A 25,456-nucleotide genomic window follows, 5' to 3' on the forward strand; every position below is an offset into this window, starting at 1 on the left:
GGAAACAAAAGATGAGCTTTTAATGTGGATAAAAATAGTGCTCTCAAATTAAAGACAGTACACTTACTAAAAATGGGAAGGATTTATTAAATGTTTTCCATTAATAGCCTATGAAAACTTCTAGCATACTTCTGGCCAGTAGGGACCAGAGGAGCTGGACAGAGGCTGAGTATTCATATTTGTATCATCCTGACAGACTTGTCCCCGGATAAAATGCCATTGGGCAATCTGCTGTATCAGAGGATTTATCAGTCAGCTTCTGAAAAGCTGCACAGTCATCTAAACCCTGCCTTGATTTACATTTCAAAGCTTACCGATTTAAAATTTATGGATTTACTTATCCAGCAGGTTTATATAGGAAAGATTTTTTGATGTACTAAAGTATAAAGTGAGACTTCAGGCTCATTGTGATGCTACACAAAGAGTGTGTATTTCTAATGAAGGATGTGCAAGTCCTGACCAACAGGTACAATAAGTACTGAAATCTTTGTTTTGTTCTGTTTCTGTTTGTTTTTAAGTAACTGAAAATAAATATATGCCTTGTTTTTGGCATCATAATCTTCCACAAATACCATTTATCTACTCTGATAAGTTTCATTAATCATAAATACTATAACTCATATTTAGAGAATGAGCTGTTACAGATGAGTTAGAAAATAATAATTTCATTCTATACAATAAACATCCTTATTTGAGGCATTAATGCAGCTGAAGATAAGAAAACAGAAACTTGAACAAGAGCTTACCTGCTTGCCGTAGGTCGGTCCCATTCATCATCACTGAGTACTGTGTCATGAAATGGGTGGTTTCGTGGTCTGCTTGGAGGGGACAAACTGCCCCTCTGTTTAGGACTCCTCCATTCATAGGCATTGAAGTTGTATCCTGAAGCCTGATAGCTGGGTCCTAAAAAGATGAATTGTATATTCATGGCACTGTATATATTGTAAGGACAAAAAAGTAGATCTTTAAAACTAGGTTCTCTAGAACTTGAACATGGGCTGATAATTACGGCTATTGTAGTAGTAGGAGTAGTAACAGCCAGATATTTAGCATAATAAATTACCTCATTTGTGCCCCAAATTAGCAGTGCTCTAAAGCTTCTTCTGTGAAAGTTGGCCAAAAACAAAATCTTAAATATATCCAATTCAGATTTCCTATCCTTTGTCTCATCTAATCCCAACACTTTGTGCAGGACATTTCCACAAGTTTATCAATTTCCAATTTGACTTGACTTTGAATATTAGTGAATAAGTTATGAATGTCCACCACGTGTTAACTTGATAATGTGTGAAATATCCAAAACTTAATCTATTAAGGAAAAAATACTTCAGATCTATTAAACAGAGTTTGAAAGGATTCATTAAAAGAAACATACAAACTTGACTTTTTAGATGACAAGTAAGACAGTTTTTTCTTCTTAGTAACTTCCTCAAATTTAGAAGAAATGCAGACAAAAATTAGTGATGTATTAGGGTCAATTTTGCAGACTGCTGATTCTGCATTATGGCTGTTTAGATGCAAAAGTTGGTATGGCACAGAGGCTGGACTAAGTGCCCCAACAGGAAGGAGGGTGACCGTCTTGGCACCAATGGCGCAAGGGATCAGTAACACAGGTGAAGGACTGTGCTCTCACAGCCGTCACAACTCTGTGTAGCTGCACTGCCTTGAGAAAAGACTTAACATGCACGACCTACACAGCATGACCCTTTGGGCAGAGGGGACTTGCTCTTGTCAGGGCTGTTGCTTTTCACTAGGAAAGCTGAGGAAAGGCCTGTCTCAGCAGGAGATGTGCACCTGGGAACAATAAACACCCTTGGAAAGCTCAACTTGCAGAAAGAGACTTTTCTCTCAGCTATTTCCAAATGTTTCAAGGCTGTGCAAGTGGCATTAGACAGCCGTGGTATATGAAGAGTTTTTTCTGCGTGCTTTTATCTTAAAAGCAACATTGGTGGTAGTTGAATAGCTTTTCTTTTACTGAATTAACTCTAATTTAAATTGCAAGTAGGAAGCCAATGGAGTCCAGCTTTTAAGCAACATATTAAAAAGAACATATGGATTAACTTGTCACAATCTGATGGTGATCCGGTACACAAATTGCAGTACAGTAAAACTGTTGTACATACATATTTCACCTTGACAAATTCCTTTTTCAGTCTCTGTAGTTGGCATTTTCTGATGTGCGCTTTGTATTAGAAAATCCTGTTTTGTTGATGGCTAACCAATATCACTGCTGTCACCTCTCTAAGGAAGGCAATTCACTTCCATATATCAGTCCAGACCTGTCTCCCTTAAATCCCATGCAACCACAGAATTGTGTGCTTTTTTCTAGCTAACTGACAAACATTAACGGACTCCAAAATTCAATGAAGGGTTTTAGATGTGAAAATGTGTGTGGGGAATCCTCCAGATTACTAAGGCACACATATCAGACAAAGGTACAAAACAGGGTGTCAATTCAAGGAGAGAAAGAATGTCTCACCAGCAGTGAATTAGTAACTAATAGGATAAAGCATTATCTGGAGCTCCAGAAACATTCCCCAAACTCCTCATTTTGCTTTGCCTGTGCTTATGCCAAAAAAGGTTTGGAAAGAAGCCAAACAACTTGACAGGTCAAGACAGAATGAACTTTAATAGAAATGTGGGTCACAGTGGTACCACAGCAAGGGATAACGTGCAACTCTGATTACACTCAGGCTGCTTAAGAGAAGTACCATGGACCCAGCCAAGCCTGAGGTGATTTGCTTAAGAGAGACATAAAAAACATTTTGAGACACTGGTTTAGTTTTTGGTATGGAGTCTGAATGACCAGGATTTCAGAGAGCACTCTGGACCTCAGTTCTTTCCACAGTTGAATAATTTGCCTCATGTGTAATCAATTCAAATACAAAATGAGAGCCATCATTTTCTCAGTTTCTCAGAAATATATTCCCTAGAACTTAAAAGAAAAGAAAACAAACAAACAAACAACAACAACAACAAAAAAAAACAGAAGAAACTCTAACATGATTTATTTTGATAAGCTAGTCAAAACAGTTAAAAACTGAAAAGGCAACAAATTCATTCCAATTCTAACTCCAGTGAAATACAAATTACACAGGAGGAGGTCAGCTCATTACACTGAGTATAAAATAAAATGTTATGTGTAACAGTAAGTTAAAAGTAAAACATAGAAAATAGGAGTTGGAATTAAGAGTATTGCAACCATCCTGTTGAAAGGAAAGTTAATGACAAAATACTTGCAGTAAGGCTATAGAAATATTTTAAAATTAAAGAACGACAAAAAAATAGCCATTAGCAGTAACATCAGCTACTTCTTGACCTCATGTTCCAAACAAACCATTCTGCTTTCAAAAAAAATACTGAAAATCTTATTGAAACAAGTCAAAGAGAAGTATGAAACTTAGTATAAAATCATGTCTTTCTGAAAAAAAAAACCCTGAAAAATAGTTTTTGAGGGCTGAAAGTTAATTGTCCATACTGCAGTAATGAGGGAGAAGCAAATTTTACAAATCATGAGCAATGTTTAATTTTCTCCCTTCAGCATTTTATAATAAATCTGTTGTCTGTTAAAAATTACTGCCCGTGGGCATCAAATTCATGAACACCTTCAGAGCGATCTGTGCTTTGCATTGATCTATATTTGAAGGATAAACTCATTTAGTTGTGTATGAGCTATGGCCTGGGCTATTCAGATGTCAGAAAAGCTAACAAAAGCCTGTTAATGTATTGATAAATGCTTCATAACATAGTGCATCGTCATAAAAGAATGTATTTGAGGCCAGCCACGCATAAGAAATCATGTTGCCTGCCAAGGTGTGTGGTTATAACAAGACACTAGCACATTACAAAGTAGAAGGTTTAAACTTAGTACAGACAAGGTTGTCTTTAGGGCAAAGGAAGGTCAACCAGGAAGACAATAATTTCCACTTTAAACACTGATAGCACTCTTGATAGTACCTTGATTTCCAAAGCTGGTATCAATACCAGAGCCATCCCATGACTCTACTGCGCTGTCAACACTGGGGACTGTAGCAGAATAGATGTCTGAGAGTTTGCCAGATTTCTGTGCAGCAGAGGTTTCATCTTCAGCATCACTCAGTTCAGTTATATGACCCACAGGGACAGAAAATTTCTTGGGACTGGTAGCTGAAGAGGATTAATTAAAAAAAAAAAAAAAAGTTGGGGATGGTCATTGCTTTAATGCAATTCTAAGAACATGCTTTTTCTGCTACTGACCTGACATTTTCTCCAGAGATGGCCTAAATGCTTCGTAATCTGTGAAAACACACTCATTAAAGATCACTGATGCTACTTTGGCCATACTTACCATCTGTCTGCTTCTTGATTTTCAAGGTGACAGTTTCTCCTGCCATTTGTAATAAATGAATGGCTTCACTCAAAGGCTTTCCTTTCAGACTGCTACTATTTATTGCTAGGATTCTGTCTCCTATGTGGATTGCCCCAGTTCTACAGCAAGAGAGAAATTAAACATTAGAAGAGCAGACAAAAAAAAAAAGCAAAAAAGAGACCATTTCTTTGCATATTTGGAGGCATTAAATTCTCATCTTTCTTTTGTTTTGCATTCATAGCTGTGTTACAGAGTAATTCCATTGTTAGAAATGCTTAAAGTAAGTCACCTTTGTTGTGGTGACAACAACAGAGCTGAAAGATGGAGATTCAGATTTCAGTGTTACTGCAGTAGTTAATAAGCTGTGGATGATATTCATTGCAGCCCATCTAAGTAAGAATAATCTCAGACAGTTCGATAGATTTTGAAATTAATGTTTCTAGAGTCACAGAACAGATAATGGCAGTGAGAGCAAGTAGCCTGCTATTTCACCAATGTGGCTTTCCAGATGGATCGCATCACAGGAAGAAACAAATTCTCTTTGTGTAAATGCACTACTGTTCTGGCTGAGCAAAACAATCGTGTTTTGTGTTCTGTAAATTTTCTCTGAAACAACCATGAACCATACAAGTTGCAATGGCTCTACCTGTCTTAATGGTGACAGGTGGCAGAAAACCTTAGCAATTCAATTACTCTCTATCCATTACTTACCATGAGTAGCATTTCTGCTCCTCGGATAGCTATGGTACAAGTAAGTGCATACACAGACACTGCGCGCATACTATGAGAAGAATGTTTTCAGATAAACTTAGATACATGAAGTGCTTCCCTCACCTGTTCTAATACAAAACGCTACCACTTTTAAAAGAACGTTCCTGTGACTGAGTAGCTTTTCCAATGATATTTAAAATATGGGTCACAATTTGCTCTGATTTGTATAGTATATGCAAGAACATCCTGTTAAGATATTTCTCATGTTCCCAAACTCAGTAATCATCACAAAATGACAGCGAAAATGTTATAAGCTCAGATCCAAAGAACCGCTAAAACATGAAAATTAGCATGTTAGGGTCAACAAAATTAATCTTTACCTTGACAAAAAGAATACTTAAAAGTAATTTGCCTTCCAATATACCTTTCAGCTAATCCTCCTTTTGTAAGGCTGGAAATGATTATGGGATCAAAAGGCTCTTCTGTACCAGAGATTGTAATTCCAAGAGGTCCACCATAGCGCTTGAGCTCAACAGTATAAATAATTGCTCCCGAGCTCTCCTGCTCATCTGTAATAAATGCCAAACAGATGCAGTTGGTTTCTTATGAAAGAGGGAATGAAAAAAATAACACATTCAATCCAGTGACTGGTAATCAAAAACATTTTCAGGATTGTATTTCAGATACACTTCTTCATCATACTCTACTGGATTATTTAGAAAAAAAAACACCTTGTGCATTTTCTTCTTTATTGCCAAAAAATGCTTATATTGACGTCACTAAAACAACTCTCCTTACTGTAACAGAACTGTATTCTATTGTTTAAAATCTTAGTATCTTCTTCCTATTAAAATGTGACTTCAGGCTATTTTATTAGAGAAGAAATACTTTACTACTGGCTTAGTAAATGCCAGAACTTCTCTGTTCCTTGAACCGAATGGAAGGTATTTGTAACAAAGGAGAATTCAAAACTTTTTAAAACTAACTTCCTTAAAAAAATTGTGGGAAAGGCCAAAAGTCATCATAAGATCATCGTAAGATGAACATCTGTCTCACTAAGACAACCTGTAATACATCCCCTCTTTTTAATGGAGAAATTTTAAGCTTTCTGAATTGAATTAAAAATAGCCTCTGAATTCTGAATTATTAACTGAATTGAATAATAACTCCATTCAATTTCATTTATTTCCCTATTTGCATGAAATTTGCATTATTTTGATATTTTAGTCTCACCAAATAATCATCATAAATGTAAAGAATTTATCTCTGGCTAAGCTAAGTACAGTGTATTTTCTGTGAATGGTACCTACTTGGTGCTGCATCAACAAGAAAGGTTGCTTTATTAATACAGATCATGTCCTTCACGTATTATCCAAGATGCACCACAGTAGGAGAGAAATCCACTGTAGTATCTTATTAATATTAATTGTGAAGGAATATTTTAAAACTTTAAATGTCAAATTTCTCCTATTTTTCCTCAGGTCAAATGCTCCCTTGCCCGTCTTATGATATTGGTATTCAGCCAAGATGTGTGGCCTGGCAAGCAACATTTTCTAGATCTGTGGGTAATGACATTTTGAATGGTTCAGCAAGTATGGAAAATGTCTAAGATGCACAATGAGTAAATGTGACTAGAACTAACCTCAGACAAGTCAGAAAATTCAAATGCTCACATTTTTGTTCCAGCCAGTGAAAAATTTTAAGAGGAGAAAAAGAAAACTGCTTCACTCCATAGATTCAAAGTATTGCTTCCTTCTAACACTGCATGTGATACTTCAGCTGAGCTGGAGAAACACTCATATCTTTGAAGTTAGTTTGTTTCTTCCCAATTTGCAGAACATTTAGGTCTAGTTTCCCCCCATCCCAAATCCCTCCTATTTCCCACTTGCTATTGTTAACAGAATCATTCCACAGAAAAATCACAGATTGGTTGGGGTTGGAAAAGACCTCTGGAGATCATTTAATCCAACTCCTCTGCCAAAGCAGATTCTTCTACAGTAGAATGCTCTTGCTTGCCTGTTGGAGTGTTCATGGAGCAATGACAAATCCTCTGTGACCTAACGCTGATAATGTTTACACAGGTGTGGCATTGACATGTTACAGGACTTCAACGGAAGGATGAAGAGTAATCCCCCAAGCTAATTGAAAAGGCAGTAGCCAGCATCTGCTAAGGACTGACACAATGCTAACATTTCTCTTTTACCAATGGCAAGTGGATGAGAAGATATTCATCATGCAGCAGTCCTGCCACATGAGAGTTGGAAGTTTATAGATCTTAGTGACTGACTAGAAAGGAGACCAGTCCATTATGTCTTTCTTCTGGAGAGCCCTAGTTAAGAAAATTAATGGTAGAATGCAACAAATGTCAAATTGCTACACTATTCTCTTTGGTGCTCTTTCCAGGCAATACAAATGAAAGCTGTTTAAAAAAAACCAATGGCCTAAAAGTGGTCTGAATTCAGAATAAAGACCAGTTCTCCCATGAAAGCAAAAAATTCTGATACTCTAAAAAGGCTGGTAGCCATTAGGTTATTCAGGAGATAAAATTATCCTCAGAATTGGAAACTAGCAGGAAAAAAAAAAAGGAAAAATTGCTCTGAAAACATGCTTCTACCTGGGGAGGAAATGCAATCAAATTAAGATGTTGGGGGGTCTTACGCTTTTGAGATTTTTCTTCTTTCTTTTCCTATAGTGATGCAATTGTGGATAATTCTTCGAATGTTTCTCTGAGCGATACATCTCTGAGCTATATAAAATCATCTATAGAAAGGTGGAGTATAGAGAGAGCAAAGAAAACCAGGAGTAGACAGAAGGAAGAGCTAGAAGCTACAAATATGTTAAACGAATACCAAAAGGTAATACTAGAAAAACAGAGGGGGAACAAGAATCTAGGGAGGAAGAACTACTCCTCCCTGCTTTCCTCTCCTCAAAAAAGCATACGTGGGAGGTTAGCAAGAAATCTGTCCTTGTTTTGCACCGATCATATTGAGATGAAACTATGCTTTAAAAGCAGCTGAAGGAAAAAAGCATTCTGTGACAGAGAGGCTGCCACACCTTGTATGTCCCACAGACTACTACCCACTGCTGCTGTTTCACATAGGCACCAGTGAAACAGCTGTTAGTAACCTGAAGAATATCAAGAGGGACTACAGGGAGCTGGGAGCAGCAGTGAATATTAAAAAAAGATTGTATTTTTGTGGCTTGCATTCTAGTAACGTGTGTCAGCCTACACCTACCAGTAAGCATTTAAAGTGGCTGGAAGGGTTTGCATCAGTCCCAATGCCAGTGCTAAATGCCTGTTTTTGTAAAAGCAAGAGAACAGATTTTTTTTTAGATTATGAGAAAGTAGAATGTAATGGGCAGCATTCTAAAATAAATCTGTTTTCTTCTTACTGAATGATAACAGCAATCAGAATGGAAAGGATAGCAAAAAGTGCAAGAATGACAGCAGCACACACTTGGTCACTCTGTGACCATTGTGTCCTTGTGGTTTGCACAGTGTCCTTGGTGCTTGTTGATGGTTCAGTCCTCTGAGAGATGAATAGCACTGGTGAGCTGTAGGGGCCTATCAGGTCCTGGTGACCTGATGTCTCTTGGCACTGGCAAATGGCACAAGAACGACATTCACAATTCAGCTGGAGGCCTGTGTATTGGAATGAGCAGTCCAGACCCTTATAAATTCTGTTTGAATTCAGAGTCTTTTCCCACCATGACCTGAAGGCAGTAAACTGGATCACCCTTCATGGGCTGCAGAATCTCCCACGTGATTTCACAGCTGTGATCGTTTATTCTCTATCCTTGGTGCTTTCAAAGCAGCTGGAACAGATTTGGGAGCGAAGAACTTGGGAGCACAGGTAATCTTCTCATCAGTGCTCCTGCTTAGGGGACTGGGGAGGGAAAGGGCTGATAGAATTAAAAAAAAATCAATGGTTAAATGATTAAGGGGGTGGTGTCATGAAAGGGACTTTGGCTACTTATGTCATATGGAGCTAGTTTTGAGAAATCTGGTCTTCTGGGGGAGGATGGGGTTTACCTCTCAGAGAAGGAGAAAATAATCTTTGGCAACAAGCTTTCCAATTTAATCAGGAGGGCTTTAAACTAGACTTGCTGGGAGGAGGATCCTCAAAGCATCCCACTTTGAGGCTGGTGATTGTAATGGTTGCGCTGGACCTGGAGTTGGATCATAAGTCAGTACCTAAGGTGCAGGATAAGGGAACTCCAACTGGTAAATCAGCCTCAATGGTAACCCAACTCAAATGCCAGTATATTAATGCATGGAGCATGGGGAACAAGCAAGAAGAATTGCAGGCATGGGCGTGCCTACAGGACTGTGATACCACTGGCATCACTGAGACATGATGGGATGGCTCTCGTGACTGGAATGTAGGAATAGATGGGTATAAACTCTTTAGGAAAATCAGGCAGGGTAGAAGGAAAGTGGGTGTTGCCCTCTTCATCAATGACAAGCTGAAGTCCATAGAGCTCCACCTGGGGATAGATGATGAGCTGACTGAGAGCTTATGGATTAGGATTAAAGGGAAGGCAGGGGAAAAAGACACTGTAGTGGGAGATTGCTAAAGGCTGCCTGATCAGGAAGACTGAGTGGATGAGGCCCTCTATGAACAGAAAGGACCAGCTTCACATTCACAAAACATGGCTCTCATGGGGGACTTCAACCACCCTGGTATCTGTTGGAAGGACAACACAGCAGGGTTCCTGAAATATGTTGATAACTTCCTCTTTTAAGTGGTACAGAAACCCACGAGAAAAGGTGCTATGCAGGACTCTGTCCTCACCAATGATGAGGGGCTAGTGAGTAATGTGAAGCTAACGGGCAGTCTTAGCTGTGGTGACCATGAAATTGTGGAGTTTGAAGATTCTTACGGCATCTAAAAGGGTGCGCAACAAGCTTGCTACTCTAGACTTTAGGAGAGTAGACTTTGAACTCTTCAGGGAACTGCTTGGCAGGGCGATGTGGGATAAAGCCGTGGAGGGAAGAGGAGCCTAAGGCAGTTGGTCAGTGTTCAAAGACCATCTCCTGCAGGCCCAGAAGCAGTGCATCCCAAGAAAAGGAAGGCAGGCAAGATCAACAAGGAGCTCTTGGATTTACTTAAGTGTAGAAAGAAAGTCTATAGGGAATGGAAGCAGGAACTACAGGCTGGTCAGTCTTGCCTCTATCTCATCTGTGGCAAGATGATGGAAAAGATCCTCCTGAAAGCCCCACTAAGGCTCATGGAAAATAAAGACAGGGTGATTGGAGGTAACCAACGTTGCCCCAACATTGCCCCAACCAAGGGCAAGTCATGTCTGATGAACTTGGTGGCCTTTTAAGATGGAGTTACAGCATCATAGATAAAGGAAGAAAAACTGATGTCATCTACCTGAACTTATGCAAGCGTTTGACACTGTTCCGCACAACATCCTGGTTGCCAAGTTGGAGAAAAATTGATTTGATGGATGGACCACTCCATGGATAAGGAATTGGCTGGATGGTTGCACTCAGAAAGTTGTGGTCAGTGGCTCAATGTCCAAGTGGAGACTGGTGATGAGTGACCTTCCTCAGGGATCAGTGCTGGGACCAGTGTTATTTAATACCTTTGTAGGCGATATGGGCAGTGGGATCAAGTACAACCTCAGTAAATTTGCAGATGACACCAAGCTGAGTGGTGCAGTTGACATTCTAGAGGGAAGGGATGCCATCCAGAGAGACCTGGACAGACTTGAGAGATGGGCCCATGCCAAACTCATGGAGTTCAACAAGGCCAAGTGCAAGGTCCTGAACCTGGTTCAGGGTGATCCCAAACACAGATACAGTCTGGGCAGAGAGTGGTTTGAGAGCAGCCCTGAGAAGGGTTTGGGAGTGTCAGTTGACAAAAGATTCAATATGAGCTAGCAATGTGCTCTTGCGGCCCAGAAGGCCAACTGTATCCTAGGTTGCATTAAGAGAAGCATGACCAGCAGTTCAGTCTTAAAAGTAGAGAAAATTTTAATATACTCATAAGGGAAAGATCAACTTTCTATGTTTATACCTGAAGGGAAATTGCCTTTGTAGAAAATCAAAGATTTCTCTTCGCAGTGCAGCTTCTGCAGGCAATATACCACTTAGATAATACAAAATTGTATGTGTGTATATATATATATATTATTTTTTTTTTTTCATTTTGGCATTAGCAAAAATCTACAGAGTTTAGCAAAACCATTTCACTAAAATTTAAACGCAAAAGAATAAACCTGCAAGTACATAAGAATCTGAAATAGGTTCATTGCTAATACCAGAATTATCTTCATCTTTGCGGATCTTTAACTTTACAAGGTCCTCACAGTGCTGAAGGATCTGAACAGCATCTTCCATTGAGCAATTGTCGAGTCGGATGTTATCTATTGCAAGCAATTTATCACCCAGTTCTAGTGTCCCAGTTCTGTGAACAAGTAAATAAGATTACATGAAATGCTAGTAACATTAAAGTATTTTAGAAAGTATAAACACTAATAAGGAAACACTATAGATTTTTTTTAACAATTATTTCTTAACACGTTGGACGTTTCACATGTAACTGCTGTGCACTAAATAAAAGCAGTAGGTTCTTACAGGTTTCCTCTGTTTGAGTCTAGCTGGCTACACAATGGAAACAGATTTTTACTGGATATCTTACCTGTGAGCAACGCTTCCTTTCTTGATATCAGAAATAACTAGAGGGTCCCCTGGTTTTCTACTGGATGGAGCTGTAATAAAGAATAGATACCAGCATCTGTTGTTATTTTTATAAATGCACACAGGCAAAAATTATATTCAGAAATCAATTATTTCCTACACATTATTTATCTGTATTGTATTTCTCCCCTTCCTCTATTCTATAGATAGATTAATACAAATGGCAGCAACGTATCACCAAGACTGCAAAGTCTACTTTTTAAAAACTAGAAAATTCCAGAACTAAGGTGACTAGTGCAAAGAGAATTTAATCTGGTATGTCTGTATTCTGGATTAGGCCAGGACTCAACCATGTGAAGATACCATGGCACAGCTACATGATACCTCATAAAGTAGCTCCAATGCACAAGGGAAGATTAGTGTCAGCAGATCCCAAACAGAGCTGTTCTGGCAAAATTTCTACAGTGGGCTATTCCACATTCTTTACATCTGCTTTTATCTCATTCCGTGCTTAAAGAAGAGGCATGAAGATAGTGCTGCCTGGGTGAGAAAGAAGCTATCTACTTTTCAGTGAATCAGATACTGTGGATAACTGCCACACTTAGGCTGGGCTGACACGGTCACCACATCCACACAGAAACAGCTGACACCATGAGGATGCTTGCTTCACGATGACTCATTGCCTCTTCTGAAATAAATGTGGCCCTTTTGTTGAGTAACATTTCTCCTCCGTGCTGCTGCTGAGCCTTAAGCATTGCATACTTCTGCCCACTTTGGACAGTGAACAGAACTGTAATATTCAAGTTAGTATCTCATCTCTTAGAAGTATCTGATGTTATTCTCTATTTGCTGACTGCCCATCATTATTAAAATGATGCGCTGCTCTGCAATGCCAGTCACTGCTATTCTTTAACTACTTGTGCAAAAGCATTTGCCAGGTTTCCCTTGGCAAGTTCTGCAAGCCATTCACAGTGCAGCTTAGCAATTTCATTTGACTTTTGGATCTCTGGGTTAGCTACCCTAGAGGAAGAAAAGCACAATGACTGACTGCATCCAGAGGACTGATTCTTGGCACAGCTTCAGTGAGAGCATTGTTTTGGAGAGTTGATGCATTTGCTGATAGAAGAGGACTGCACTGAATATCTGATAAGGCAAGCAGTGGGATCAGAAATTGAGAATTGGCGAAAGACATGTTCTTAGAGAACGCTGTGTCACCTGTCAGGATGCACACTACCTAGAGCTGCTGGGGTGAGGAAAGAGTCCACAGCCTGACTCATGATTCTTCTCTTCGGTAGAAAACAACAGATCCACTTCTACAGCAATCATGAGGTGTATTAACAAAGACATTTCCAACATAGTGCTCTAACAGATCTTGTTAACCTTGGCTTCCCTGGCTGAGAAAGCCTCTGAATGTGCAAAAGAATTGTTTAAGTACTGGTGATGTGCCATATTTCATATGTAGCATCTTGAAAGTCCAGAAGACAGAAGTCTGAAAAATTTCAAGATCTTTTAGAAGCTTCTCTTAAACAGCAGGCTTTCAGGAAAGTGCATATGTTCCAATTTGAGAACAGCAGTTAACTTTTTGCAAGATATCTGACTTTCCTAGCTTGTTTCTCACACTCGCATGCCAGAGGTCAAATATGTCTTATATGACAGTTCTATGATTTACCTAAATGCCTTGGGAAAGCCTCCCAGTGGTGTCTCCCAGTTGGTGTCATTAAAATTCTGAAGTATCTCTTTAGTGAACTTTTTTTAATGCAATGTTTTACCTTCTTTGTTGTTTCATAAATCTCTGAGGTCACATGCAAGTACAATGCTTGTTGTTTGAGATTTGTGTGTTGAGACACTTTTTATTAAACTGATTTCAAAAATTATCAGTACTGAAGAAAACAGTCCTTTATTTTTCCAAAAAGAAGAGAGAAAAAAATCAAACAAGGGCAGAGAGAACACTCAAAATGTGAGTCCACAGAGTATATAGGGAAACAAAGGATAAGACGTTGTACACAAACTTATTAAAGTTTCAAACTGAAGCAGCCTGAACCAGCTGCATTTTGTCAGTTACCCTGTACTATTGTCTGGTGGATGAAAGTTCCTTTTGCAGGAAGCAAACACAGCTTGGTGTGAAATGAATTCCCCTATGCTGACAAGCCCTTAATAAGCAGCTACATCACACTTTGTAGGTTTGTTCTGGTAGTTCAATGTTCATGATAGACTTAGTACAAACTATTTAAGTTCTGTTGCACAGATAAGATCTTCAGTTGCCTCCTTAACTTTTGTACTGCATATCACTGCTGCCTAAGACTGCTTCCTAAACACTAGTAAATAGACTGTCCCCTGCAAGAAGATTGAGTACTGTTTTCCTCATTTTATAGATAAGGAAAGGAAGCACAACAAATTTTAAGTCAAAGTATGACCATTTTTCAGTGAGCAATTTGAGATATTTCTTACAATAGTTTGTATTATGTAACAGTTTCTATGTCCAAAGACCAACTACTGGCATTTTCAGCAAGAGTTGTAAATACCCGGCATTTTTTCAAGAGTGACTCCAGGTTCTCCAATGTTTCTCCAGAAAATCAAGTAGTCATGTGTGGAAAATGTCTTTTTTCTCCCTCTCTCTTTTTCTTTTTCCCTGTGAAATGACTGGCATCACTGCACAATTCTATCACAAGGAAAAAAATAATTTCTCAAGGGTAGCATGAAACTTTCTTGACCGTGAGATCACCTCCTTTTGCTTTTTGCTGTCTCCTCCTCATTCATTATGCAGCCTTCATCCCCTCTGCTATGCAGCAGTTTCATTTCTCCCCAGAGAGTGGAGAAGGAAGAATGAGAAAGCAATATTTGACCACTGAATTAAGAAAGGTATCTTCATGAATTAACACAAGATGTTTGAAGTGACATTATATGACCTTAAGCCTCTAGTTTTGTTTCATTTCAGAGTTATTTTTGATTTTAGAAAGCATTTAAAAACAATCTCTATCAAATATCAAACATTATCAGACCTGCACTTGTAAAGACCAAAAGCAGGCATAAAAAAATTGAGATCCAAGTGCAGAATTACATGTGGAAGAGGACAGGATGGAAGAAGATAAATGTGCTGTTGCTAGAAAACACCGCAAATTAGGAACCCTGTGGTCTAGTCCTGGGAAGGGCTCCAGTCCCTTGCATACTTAGTCAGTCTACTTACAGTCCACATCAGATCCATTTTACACAGTTCTTTCTTTCCTTGCCTATGTCAGAGAATGAGAAGCCTCATGCATGAATATGTATCTATCTTCCTGACATTACTTTCTTTCCCCTGCTTAACAGCTCCTTGTCACATCTGTTTCTTTTCACTCACCTTACTGCTCACCCACATCCAGCCCTCTTGTTAAAGTCCCAGCACCCCCATCCCATTATCACACCTCAATCTCTTCCCTCGTCTCTTGTCTCCCTGTTATGGCTCTTCTCAGTTTCTTTCCTTGTCCACCGAAGATCTCACCTTTTCTCCTCTGATCCAGTTCTTAGTTTACTTACTGTTGAACTCCTGTGGAGATCTTACAAAATTTGTGTGATGAACTACAAGAGGACTGAAGAGTGCATAAAGTTGTAAATTCATCACTGCAGCTAGAAATTTGATCTTCAGCAAGCTCTCTCTTTACAAATGATTCTGTGTGCCCAGTTCTCAGTCTCAGGCCTCTGTTCTACTTGTGTTGGTAAAGACACACTCAACTTGCCTATTCGTAATTCCTACTTAGACGCAAATTCAGTGAAAAATCATCAGTTTTGTAGATCAGCTGTTCCATTATTTCACTGCTAACTCTTTCTTATTTCACTGCTAACTCAAAGAAAAGAATATTGTGACTTAAATACAGACTTTGAGTGGCTATTCACCCAGCCACAATCCCCTTAATAGGCTCAACCTATCTTCAAGTTTAGCAGTTCTATTAAACTCCAAACAAATAACATCTTGTCTTGGGACAAAAAACATTTTTTATACAAAGCCACTTACCTACAAGCCTGGTTAAGTGGAATGGAGTGGAGTAGAATGGCTTGTCATGGCATGGCATATTATAGAATAGTTCAGCTGGAAGGGACTTTAAAAGATCTCCAAGTCCAACTGCCTGATCACTTGAGGGCTAATCAAAAGTTATTAAGGCCATTATCCAAATGGCTCTCAAACACTGACAGGCATGGGGCAGCAACCACTTCGCTGGGAAACCTGTTTCAGTGTCTGACCACTGTCACTGTAAATAAATTTTCCCTACTATTCAGTCTGAATTTCCCCTGGTACAGTCCTGTGCCGTTCTCTTCTGCACATACCTAATTTATCTAATTCTACCGACATTTTTAAATTTATTTTACTTTAATGAGAGTTAAATATATGCTGCATGAAGGAATAGGTCAAGCCTTAGGCCTAGCAAACGTATGGCCTCTTTAAACGCTGGAGAGGATGCAAATCTGTTACAAGATAATATTTCATCTGAGACCTAGAACTGCTAACCATCTCACTGTAGGAAAAGAAAAAAGGTTTTTTTACCAAAACAAGCATGAACTTATAGCTATCCATAAATCTATAAGGATCTACTGTCTGCATATTATTCCATCACTGTGGTCTTAAAGGCAAGCACTGTCACTTACAACTGATGGTGATGCCAAGTTCCACATTATGCTTCTTTGGTAGTTTTACATGAAATGTTCCACTGCTTGGTATAACTGATTCTGTAAAAAACAAAAAACAAAAAACCAACTTAAAATGTTAAATAATTTATAAGATACAGCAATTCTCATTTCATGGAATGACACATGTAAGTTAATGAAATCAAATCAGCATTACGAGTCAGCAGGAAATATGGGTGCTGAAGTGAAGGAAGAAGGACATACAAAGTATGATTTATACCTCTATTGGTAATTTCACAGTAACTCAATTTATTTTCCTAAGGTTTAACTGAATTTATGGAGATTGCACAGACCAGCAGTCAGCTGAGACTGCATGATTTTAGCTGGTATGCAATTTTTGTGAGTGCACATGAAAATTTTAGGACTGGCAGACAGATTTTAATTAGAAGGAAGGGAGATCAAGTCTTAAGAATTTCAGTTCTTCGTTGCTGTAGGTCTAGTATATTTTTAACTGTTTGCTAAGGAAACTGCCATGGATTTTACATCCACTGGGAAGAAAGAGATGAAAACATCACTAATGAAGAATCATCTGAAGCTGACAGAGACAAAAAAAGCCCCACACAGCATTGTATTTGAACTCTGACTTTCTGCATCACTGCTTCTAAAAGTCTGGGCCCTGGCTTGAAAAGGAGGTAATTAAAATCACAGCTATGTAGGTATATAAACATACATGTTGCAAGAGAGTCTAATCATCAGTTTATTATGGAACAAATAGGAAGAACACAAGTCTGGGAACTGAAACACAAACCTTACTGTCCCTGTGACTTCAGGTGTACTTACATGCCATTTTTTTTGTTATTTTGTTTTCTTACTTTTTAATATTCCAATTCCTACATATATAGAAGCACATGTTGTATTTGGCCTTTTTTTTAATAGTATACTAAATATATACATACTAAAAGATCACAAAGAATTGCAGTAAGAACATTTAGCCTGCTTTTGACATCATGATTTATAGTACCATTAACAATAACTATACTATGGAAAATACAGCACATCCAACACTGTCATGACGTCAAAGGAGCTACTGTCAGACGAGCACATAAGTCTTAAAGTTTTTACTATTTACATAGTGGGATAATGCACATAGATTAAGTGTGCTTGCTTGATTTACACAATTTGTGGTTATACAGGCATATTCTGTATGCTTAAACACATTATAGAAGAAAGGAAAGACATAGGTAATAATAAAGGTTCACCAGTAGTATTAACAATGACTCTTCTAGCTTTTACTAATGCAATTTCTACAGTTTTAATTAGATTGTTGATTTAAGATAGTGTTAAATGGAACTCTCCAGGACTTTCTGCTTACCCATCCTATTATAATACCAGTAACACATTGTCTAGTAACACATTTCATTAGCTGGCCTGTCTTGGCAAAGCAGAATATTTCTATCTCAGGGCAGAAACACGTCTGGAAATAACTCAGAGAAGAGACTGTCATCAGATCTTTCTAGGGACTTGTCATTTCTATTTGTGTTCTGAAGTATGTTGCAGGGCTATGTGGAATGAGAAAGCTGCACAAAAAGACACGTTTCAAATAGGTCACCTGAAAACTTAGTGGTCTGTTTGAGAAGAAAGTCCCCATCTTTGATACCTAACACTTGCAATATACTTGGGATTTATTCCCATGCTTTTCTTGCAAGACAGAATAACAGTACATTCATACCTGCAACATCAAATTCTATTTCCAAAGTGACCTTGTTGGTGATGGAGGAGTCTCTGAGCAGTTGATTGGCCTCATCAAAAGTGCTGTCTTCTGTTGGGATACCGTTTATTGCCACTATTCTGTCTCCAATTTGCAGGACCCCACATCTTGGTACACAATGACACAAAACAATCATCAGATGTGCATGTTACCAGAATCAGAAATAGCAGACACACTCAGCCTAACCTTAAAGAAGAGGTGGCAGAGCAGCACCACAGTCTGCCCAGGCACTGGGAGATGATACCAGCTGCCACTGCTCCTCTGCATCATGACACTATCAGCACCACCAATATGAGCTGTGCTTTTCAGGTGTCAGGAACCAGGAGGATGGGCACAGCTTGGTGCCTCTACTCCACCCATGGACATCAGCTCTGGCTCTGCCCCTAGGCTGCAGGTGTTGCAACTCTGCCATGGTGGCTCTGAGCTGCCTATGCAACTCCTACTGTGCTGCATGATCTCGTGGAATGATTAACGACATACATAAAAATACAATTGAAATGTTGCAAGGAAATAATTACTGTCAGAATTCTGGTAGTTTCTCAGATTTTGTTAGGTACCAAAACTTAACAGAATGAGATATGACTTCTCCTTGTTGCACACTGAATTGTTTTTATTTGTCTTTTTAGCTTTTGAATGAATACAGCTTCCAGTGTTCTGCTGGAGGACTCCTTTGGATGACAAAAGCACTGGTGCTTGTCATTCTTTGTATGGCTGATCAAGCATATGAAATATCACTGTCAGAACTGACAGATCGTTACTTGTCGCTCTTCCATTGAGCAAGGCCTTGCAGTTTCTCACAAATTGAAAGCAACAAGGTCAAACCACCCCAAGGAATGCTCACCAAAATGCACTTAGCAGTCATCTAAAAGAACCTCACCTTTCTGCTGGACTGTCAGACTCGATATAGGAAATGAGAGGAGGAGAAGACAAGGTCTCAGTAGCAAACACGCTACCCTGGAGCTGTATCCCAAACCCTACTACAGGGTCAGCTGTCAGCACTACTTCTGTGGTTTCTGTGTGGACGACCTGCCCAGCCAAACCAACAGTGCTAGAGGCTAAAGACACTACAAAACAGAGCAGACCAGGAGGAAAGACATTCAAACACGGCAGAAATTTCATTGCTCTTCGAAAAAAATCGATCTGTACAATAAATCTAGTCAACAAGATATCTCTTTTAAATTCAATTTAGGCTATGGTTTATAAATGACATATAAACAGTTAGAACTTAAAGAATAGAAAACATCTGGTTATATGTTATAATACAAAAAGATAGTTTACGCACTAAGCAAAATACATTTGTTTGACATCCCCACCCAAAAACCTCACAACACCCCTGAACTCTGGTTGCATTAAGTTTGAGGCATGGATGAGTGGAGTTTCCACAATAGCTAAGGGATTTGAAGGCACAACCCCAGCTGTCATTTAGGTTGATTCCCATGAGCTCTTTTGAACATCTCACAGCAATGCAACGTTTTTAGCATGCACTCCAGTCTTGCTTACAAGAAAGGATTCCTTTTTCTTGTACACTTTCTTGTACACATCAACTTATACATGTTTACTACATGTCAGCAATATGCCAGGCTAACTGGGTAATCTAAGTTGAACCAGCCTCTCTGTTTTAGCAGCCTGTAACTCTAAAGAGATTGCGAGAAAAAAAAAAAACAACAAACTTCTACGGGATCTCTCAAAGGAACTGGGGAGCCCTTCTCTGAAAAACATGGGCATCTACTTCTGTATTTTCAAAATTCATGTACTCCTTATATAGTCCCTTTCTCTATTCTCATTCTGAATAGGAAGTATTACAGAATAAATCCAAATAAAATTAACATTGAGATTCAATGCAATTATGCATGAAATAGAGTTGTTTTTGTTTGTTCTGCCTCTTCCTAAAAAAGGCCTTGTTTGAATCACTGTTTCAATTCCTCCCGTGACAGAATACTGTGTTTTCAATTTGCCATACACAAAAAGTTAGATTTTCTTCTATTCCTGCTGAGACAGGAACGTTACAGTACTGTAATAACAATCATTAATGCTGAAGAAGATATTTAACCTTCTCATGTTATGAATCTATGCTATCACTTCTCTAAAGTTCCTCAAGACCCACCATTGTCTTTATTAGTTACCAAGAATTACATAAAAGCTTACGTTTCTGTTTGTTTGTTTGTTTGTTTTTAAATGTGGGTTTTTTTTAAGGTATGGAAGAAAAATTGTCATTGTTTTTACATTATAGATAACACTAGCAGAATTATACAAAGATTACAGAGGTTCTGTGAGTATTTATTTGGGACTACAAGTAATGGACTTGCTCTGAAATAGTACCAAGTCTGACTAACGTGGCACAGTCAGCAATGATGACTCCAGAAGTTTCACCTGGCAAAATCTCATGAGTTTCAATTTTCTCCCAGTAAAGCTGCTTTCATTAATACTGAAACCAACCGTCTTTTCTTTACTAAATTACTGTGAATTCTCACATTTCTTATATTGTTTTTCCTTGGTAAGAATACTGCATTATTCTTTTTAGTCAATAGCTTTCTTCGTACTTTTTCCTTTATCTACGCTGAGTAAGATATGCTCATATCCAAAAGAAAATAATAATCTATTCTTAGACATGGCCATTAGGTTTAGCATTTTCTGCCATTGAAAACTAAGTTTATCAAGTCCTCAACACTGCAATGGCTAAGATATGACTAGAATAGATTAACTGAGTGTTAATAATAATAGGTTCCCTAACCCATCTTCCAGAAATATTGAAATTTAGGGCATTCAAGACCAGAAAGTTCCACCTTCCACTCTTAAAGACATGTCTTTAAGAACATAGAAGAATTCCTTGTTAGCTGAATCTTTGTTTCCTCTCACTGATGCGTCCATTTCTTCTACGCAACAGGCATATATATAAAGCTGATTTTCTTGCTCTTTTTCTAGTGTTCTACCAGGAACTTAAAGATCTCATAACCCTTATTGAAACTTTCAGGACAGTTGTTCTAAATTAAATTGTGAAACTAAGTTAATACTTTGGGATTTAAAACTCACCCTGACAATATCTTGATGATGAGGACACTTGCAAGTGACCATTAGGAACTCCTCCCACCCCCAAGGAAAACGTAATAAAAACAGCAGAGATGAAAATACTCTTTCCAAATCACATAACAAAAGCTATCTGCCAACTCTCTATAAAATGCCACAGATATCCAAACCCACATCTTAACACTTATTGGAATTTGTAATTCAACAATGACTGCAGCAAGAAACACTGCCCTGTTTTTCAATGCGTGTGAAGCTTCAGTCATCAGGGAGCGGCCTTTGCCAGGAATCCCAGTGCTTTAAAAATGGTGCATGAATGGGTAAGTGGCTACAGTGAAGCTGTTTGCTAGTGATACAGGGTACATTTTAGCATACTTTTTTTGTATCTGATTCTTAGTGACAATTATATGGGCTGGTTTACTATATCTATAGAGTATGTAAATCATATTCTTGAATGTGAAGATTATGTACTTGTTACTTTTATTCCTGCAGCTGTAAGAGAAGCAAAACATGTTATCGAAAGTAAGTAAGTATACAGTGTCCTACTCTGAGCCTTGGAAAACAGAACTTGTTACTTGTTCCCCCTGCTAGCATCTGGCTTAGAGGTGCTGAGAAGTAGACATTCCTAGTAACTATCAAGTAAGTTGGTATAAATTTACGCCTGATTTTAAATATTATTACAAATGCCTCAGTACTTAAATTTTAACCAAATAATAATCTAAGCATTTTTACGATGAGTACCATTTAAAATCAAAAAAGCAGAGGAAGAATAAAGATGGAAAACAAGTGGCACAAATAAAGCACATGACAGCAGGGCATGCCTTCAATTTATACAGCCATAGTTGGAAAGATCTGCATAATTAATGCTATGACTGCAACTCCTGGCCATAAAAGTGCTGTAAGCCTTCTGTACTGTCATGCTTCGTCATTATAAATTTTGGAATGATCACATTAATTTATGCAGCTTTTCCTAAATAATTGGCCAGGTAAACTTTACAGCACTCTTCATCAATACATCCTTTTCTTCCCAAATGCCATCCAAAAAGATTTATTCTTACCTTAAAAAAACCCTCGAATTTTTAACAACAACAACAAAAAGATCACTAAAATTAAGAGAATGTGCTATTCCTTTTCTATGAAAAGGACAGCAGTCAGTGCTACCTGGCTTTCATGAGTCTCTCACAAAGGGAGAGGAGTAAGGCTTGCCAAGTCTTGCTGATAGGTGGTGGAAAGGTACAGGACCAGTCTTTCTCTGTCATGGTCACTTGTAGCACATTTAGTCCACTGAGCATCTCTTAAGCTGGTTGTTATTGCAGTCACAAGTACAGGCAGAAGTCTAGTAATAGCAGTAAGGAATTCCGCGTGGGCTGAAAAGCAAGCTCACAGACAGGGCAAGCAAGCCTGGGTGGCCAGCCAGTTCCTCTAAGGTTATCTCTGATTCAAGGTTGTTAAGGGAATCACTGCTTACAGTGAAGCATAGTCAGACTCTGTCCATCCAGTGACAGGGCTAATTCCACATATTTCGCGCATATTCAGATCTCATCGTCAGGCAGATGCAGAATAAACCACTCCACAATAAAGCTTATTCTAAAATGTGCTAGCTAGAGATTTGTTTAATCATTGCATACCCTCCTAACCTTAGGAACATCTGAGGTGGGCTGTAGTGCTCATATGACTGTCTCATTTTAATCTGATGTTATTGGCCTTGCTTTGAGCCTTTGCAGGGCAACAAATTGCAGGGTACTGAATGAAAAACATCTGAAAAATCCAACAACGTAAGTAATAGCTGTCTCCAAGATGCATGATATTAAAAGTACAAAAGGATTAACAGCCCCTTGTTGTAGGCAATTGTTACAATAGAGCACAGGCTAAGAACTGTATTTTGCATCCAGCATTATTTTATTACTCAAATAAGTTAGGGTAAAGTGTAAAACTACTGCTGTTTCTCATGTGAGGATACATAAGAGCTGGATTTGTACTGATTTCATAGAATGGATGGACATGCTATCTCCCCGTGACATCAAAGGATGCATTAGAAGCTATTATGTCAACAAATGAATTGTGATAAATGGCCAATCAGAATAAAATAAAAAATGCACGTAAATGTAAAGTTATGCAAAAATATTTGCTTTACAAAAGAAATAAGAGCAAGCAAACAATAAAAAAATGCAAGACCTCAGTTCCCCTCTCAAACTCTTCCTCTCATTTCCATAGTGCCTGGGCTTGGTAGGAGACTGCTGTTCTGCTCTGATTTTGCTATGACCATGGGAAATCTTTAGTACAGGGCAGCAATGTAATGTGCAGAAGTTCAGTTTTTCCACAAGTGGATCTGTGAGCATTATTGGATGCATCAGATGATTACACAGCATTTTGCACTTCCTTGTTCTGAAGAAACTGAGCTGATGTTGATGCTGAAGGTCACAGGTTGACACATAAGCAAAAGGAGAGATGACTCTTGCATGGAGCCTGGGAAACTGCGCATTTATACAGCTGTGCTCTTGGCCCAGTGCATACTTCCATTATACCAAGTGGAACAGACTGACATATATTCATTCTGGCTTGGGAAATCATTGACTCATGGGAAATTCATGCTTTGAATTTCGGAGAGTGGCCAGAGACAATTATTTAGTTTTCACTGTTATTTGTCACTCTTTCTCACAAAAATGATTGTACCTGATGTGGTGTAGATGATAACATCAGAACTAGCAATAAGGTACAGTGGCAAGCTCTTCTCATTTTGTAATATGATAGCTGAACTTACCAGCAATCTCTTTTTGACTGTTCAGCTATGAATTTTATTCCCCAATGAAAATGGGAAGATTTGAAAAAGGAATTTGAAAATCGCTTCAGTAACATCATGACAAACCATTGCAGGATTGACTGAGGGAAATATTGCTTTATGTATTCCAGATGAGATAGTTCAGCCATATGGCCTCTACTTATCACATTTTAGCTTTGGAAAAATATTTTTATGCTCTCTTTTCCCCACATCTAAAAGAAACACCAATTGTTCTCTTTTCTGCCTAACATAAATTAATTAAAGTACTTTGTACCTTTCTTCTGTATCTTCCCCCTCCTCCACCCATTATTGCACATTTTGAGCAGTTGCTGTTACCACCTACAGGAGCTTTTGAAGTCCTTCTTTTTCATCCTCCGCCTCATCATTGTCCCACGTGGGCTGGTGGAGTAGAGGCTGCGAGGTAAGGTCCCCATGTTGAGGGAACTCAGGCTGTATGCACTCATGGAGGTAGGAGAGAAGGATGAAGACACCAAAGCTGCTGTAAGAAATCAAACACTTGGCAAACAGCACTCAGCCTTCACAGAAGAGTGCGGCACATGCTTGTAACTCATCAATGAATCAAACAATGTGTATGATGCACAGGAATGGTTTGTGTATTTCTGATAACAAAAACATTAAACTGCATAGGTGACCCTGGATAGAAGTACAGCTAGCATATAATGAAAATACCTGCTGAAAGCTAACAAAGATACTGTAGATACAGAAATTACATTCATAATACACATCTTTCTTCAGGAGAAGTATGTTAAATCAAAATTTTCAACACATATCCATGAATTGATGCAGACTACTAGATCTAGATATACTGATGTTAGAAATGCCTTTTTGTAGTAGGTAATTTCTGACAAAAGATTTGTAAGCTATGTTTTGCATGCAAATATTGCATTCTATATACACTCCACAAACCTAATAGTCTACTCATAGAGCAGAAGAATGAGTTCATCGAGAATTGTCAAGCCTTTTCCTGCCTACAAAGGCTGTCTTGTTACAGAAAAGAAAAGGCATAAAATGTCAGAAATAACCTTAGCATGGCTATGAAAAAGTGTAGCATCCATAAGACTGAAAAGATTTTAGTGCCTGAAATGAGAAAACTATGAGTAAAAGAAGAGGGAAAGGAGGAGGAAGAAGAGGAGAGACTACGTCAGCAGGAAAAGGAGTGGAACATTACGAAGGCTTTTTTGAGGAGACGTTTTCTGGAATTTCAATGCTGGCATCCTGCAATGGTCAGGGTGGTAGGTGTTATAATGGTGGTAGGTGAGAAGACTGCTGTGGCTGTTGGCACACGAATCCCAGGTATGCTGCCTGCTGCTTCTTTAAACCTTCACTGCCCACATGAAGGGATGATGGAAAATGAGAAAACAAAAGGACCAGAGAAGAGGGAAAGGTAACTGAATTACATAAACAAACAAAAAAATCCCCAAATGAAAATGAATCGAAAATAAAATAAATGAAATAATTAACAACCTGGTCTTGTCTTCTTACCAGGAGGTGCTATCTTGGGGAACAAAAATAATGTATCTTCTAAGAATAAATATTTCGGATTGTTTGCTTGTTTTCTTG

The 25,456-nt window shown here is 38.5% G+C and overlaps 1 protein-coding gene across 6 annotated transcripts in view; it reads right to left on the reverse strand.

The window, feature by feature from the left end:
- The window catches only part of GRIP1 (glutamate receptor interacting protein 1), a 210,232-nt gene that overhangs the window by 15,245 nt on the left and 169,531 nt on the right, over positions 1 to 25,456 (reverse strand). For 4 of the 6 annotated variants that reach the window (XM_010707846.3, XM_010707894.3, XM_010707869.3 and 1 more), the window contains exons 10-19: positions 24,219 to 24,374; positions 18,953 to 19,139; positions 18,037 to 18,182; positions 16,329 to 16,409; positions 11,713 to 11,782; positions 11,333 to 11,478; positions 5,484 to 5,628; positions 4,328 to 4,467; positions 3,958 to 4,146; positions 747 to 903 (exon numbers count right to left, since the gene is read on the reverse strand). In XM_010707846.3, coding sequence (XP_010706148.1) covers positions 747 to 903; positions 3,958 to 4,146; positions 4,328 to 4,467; positions 5,484 to 5,628; positions 11,333 to 11,478; positions 11,713 to 11,782; positions 16,329 to 16,409; positions 18,037 to 18,182; positions 18,953 to 19,139; positions 24,219 to 24,374 — 1,417 coding nt within the window. The remainder of the gene's footprint in view (positions 1 to 746; positions 904 to 3,957; positions 4,147 to 4,327; positions 4,468 to 5,483; positions 5,629 to 11,332; positions 11,479 to 11,712; positions 11,783 to 16,328; positions 16,410 to 18,036; positions 18,183 to 18,952; positions 19,140 to 24,218; positions 24,375 to 25,456) is intronic. The other 2 variants (XM_010707861.3, XM_010707882.3) reach the window with 2 other exon arrangements.

Source organism: Meleagris gallopavo, chromosome 1, assembly GCF_000146605.3.
Source record: "Meleagris gallopavo isolate NT-WF06-2002-E0010 breed Aviagen turkey brand Nicholas breeding stock chromosome 1, Turkey_5.1, whole genome shotgun sequence".
NCBI classification, from domain to species: Eukaryota; Metazoa; Chordata; class Aves; order Galliformes; family Phasianidae; genus Meleagris; species Meleagris gallopavo.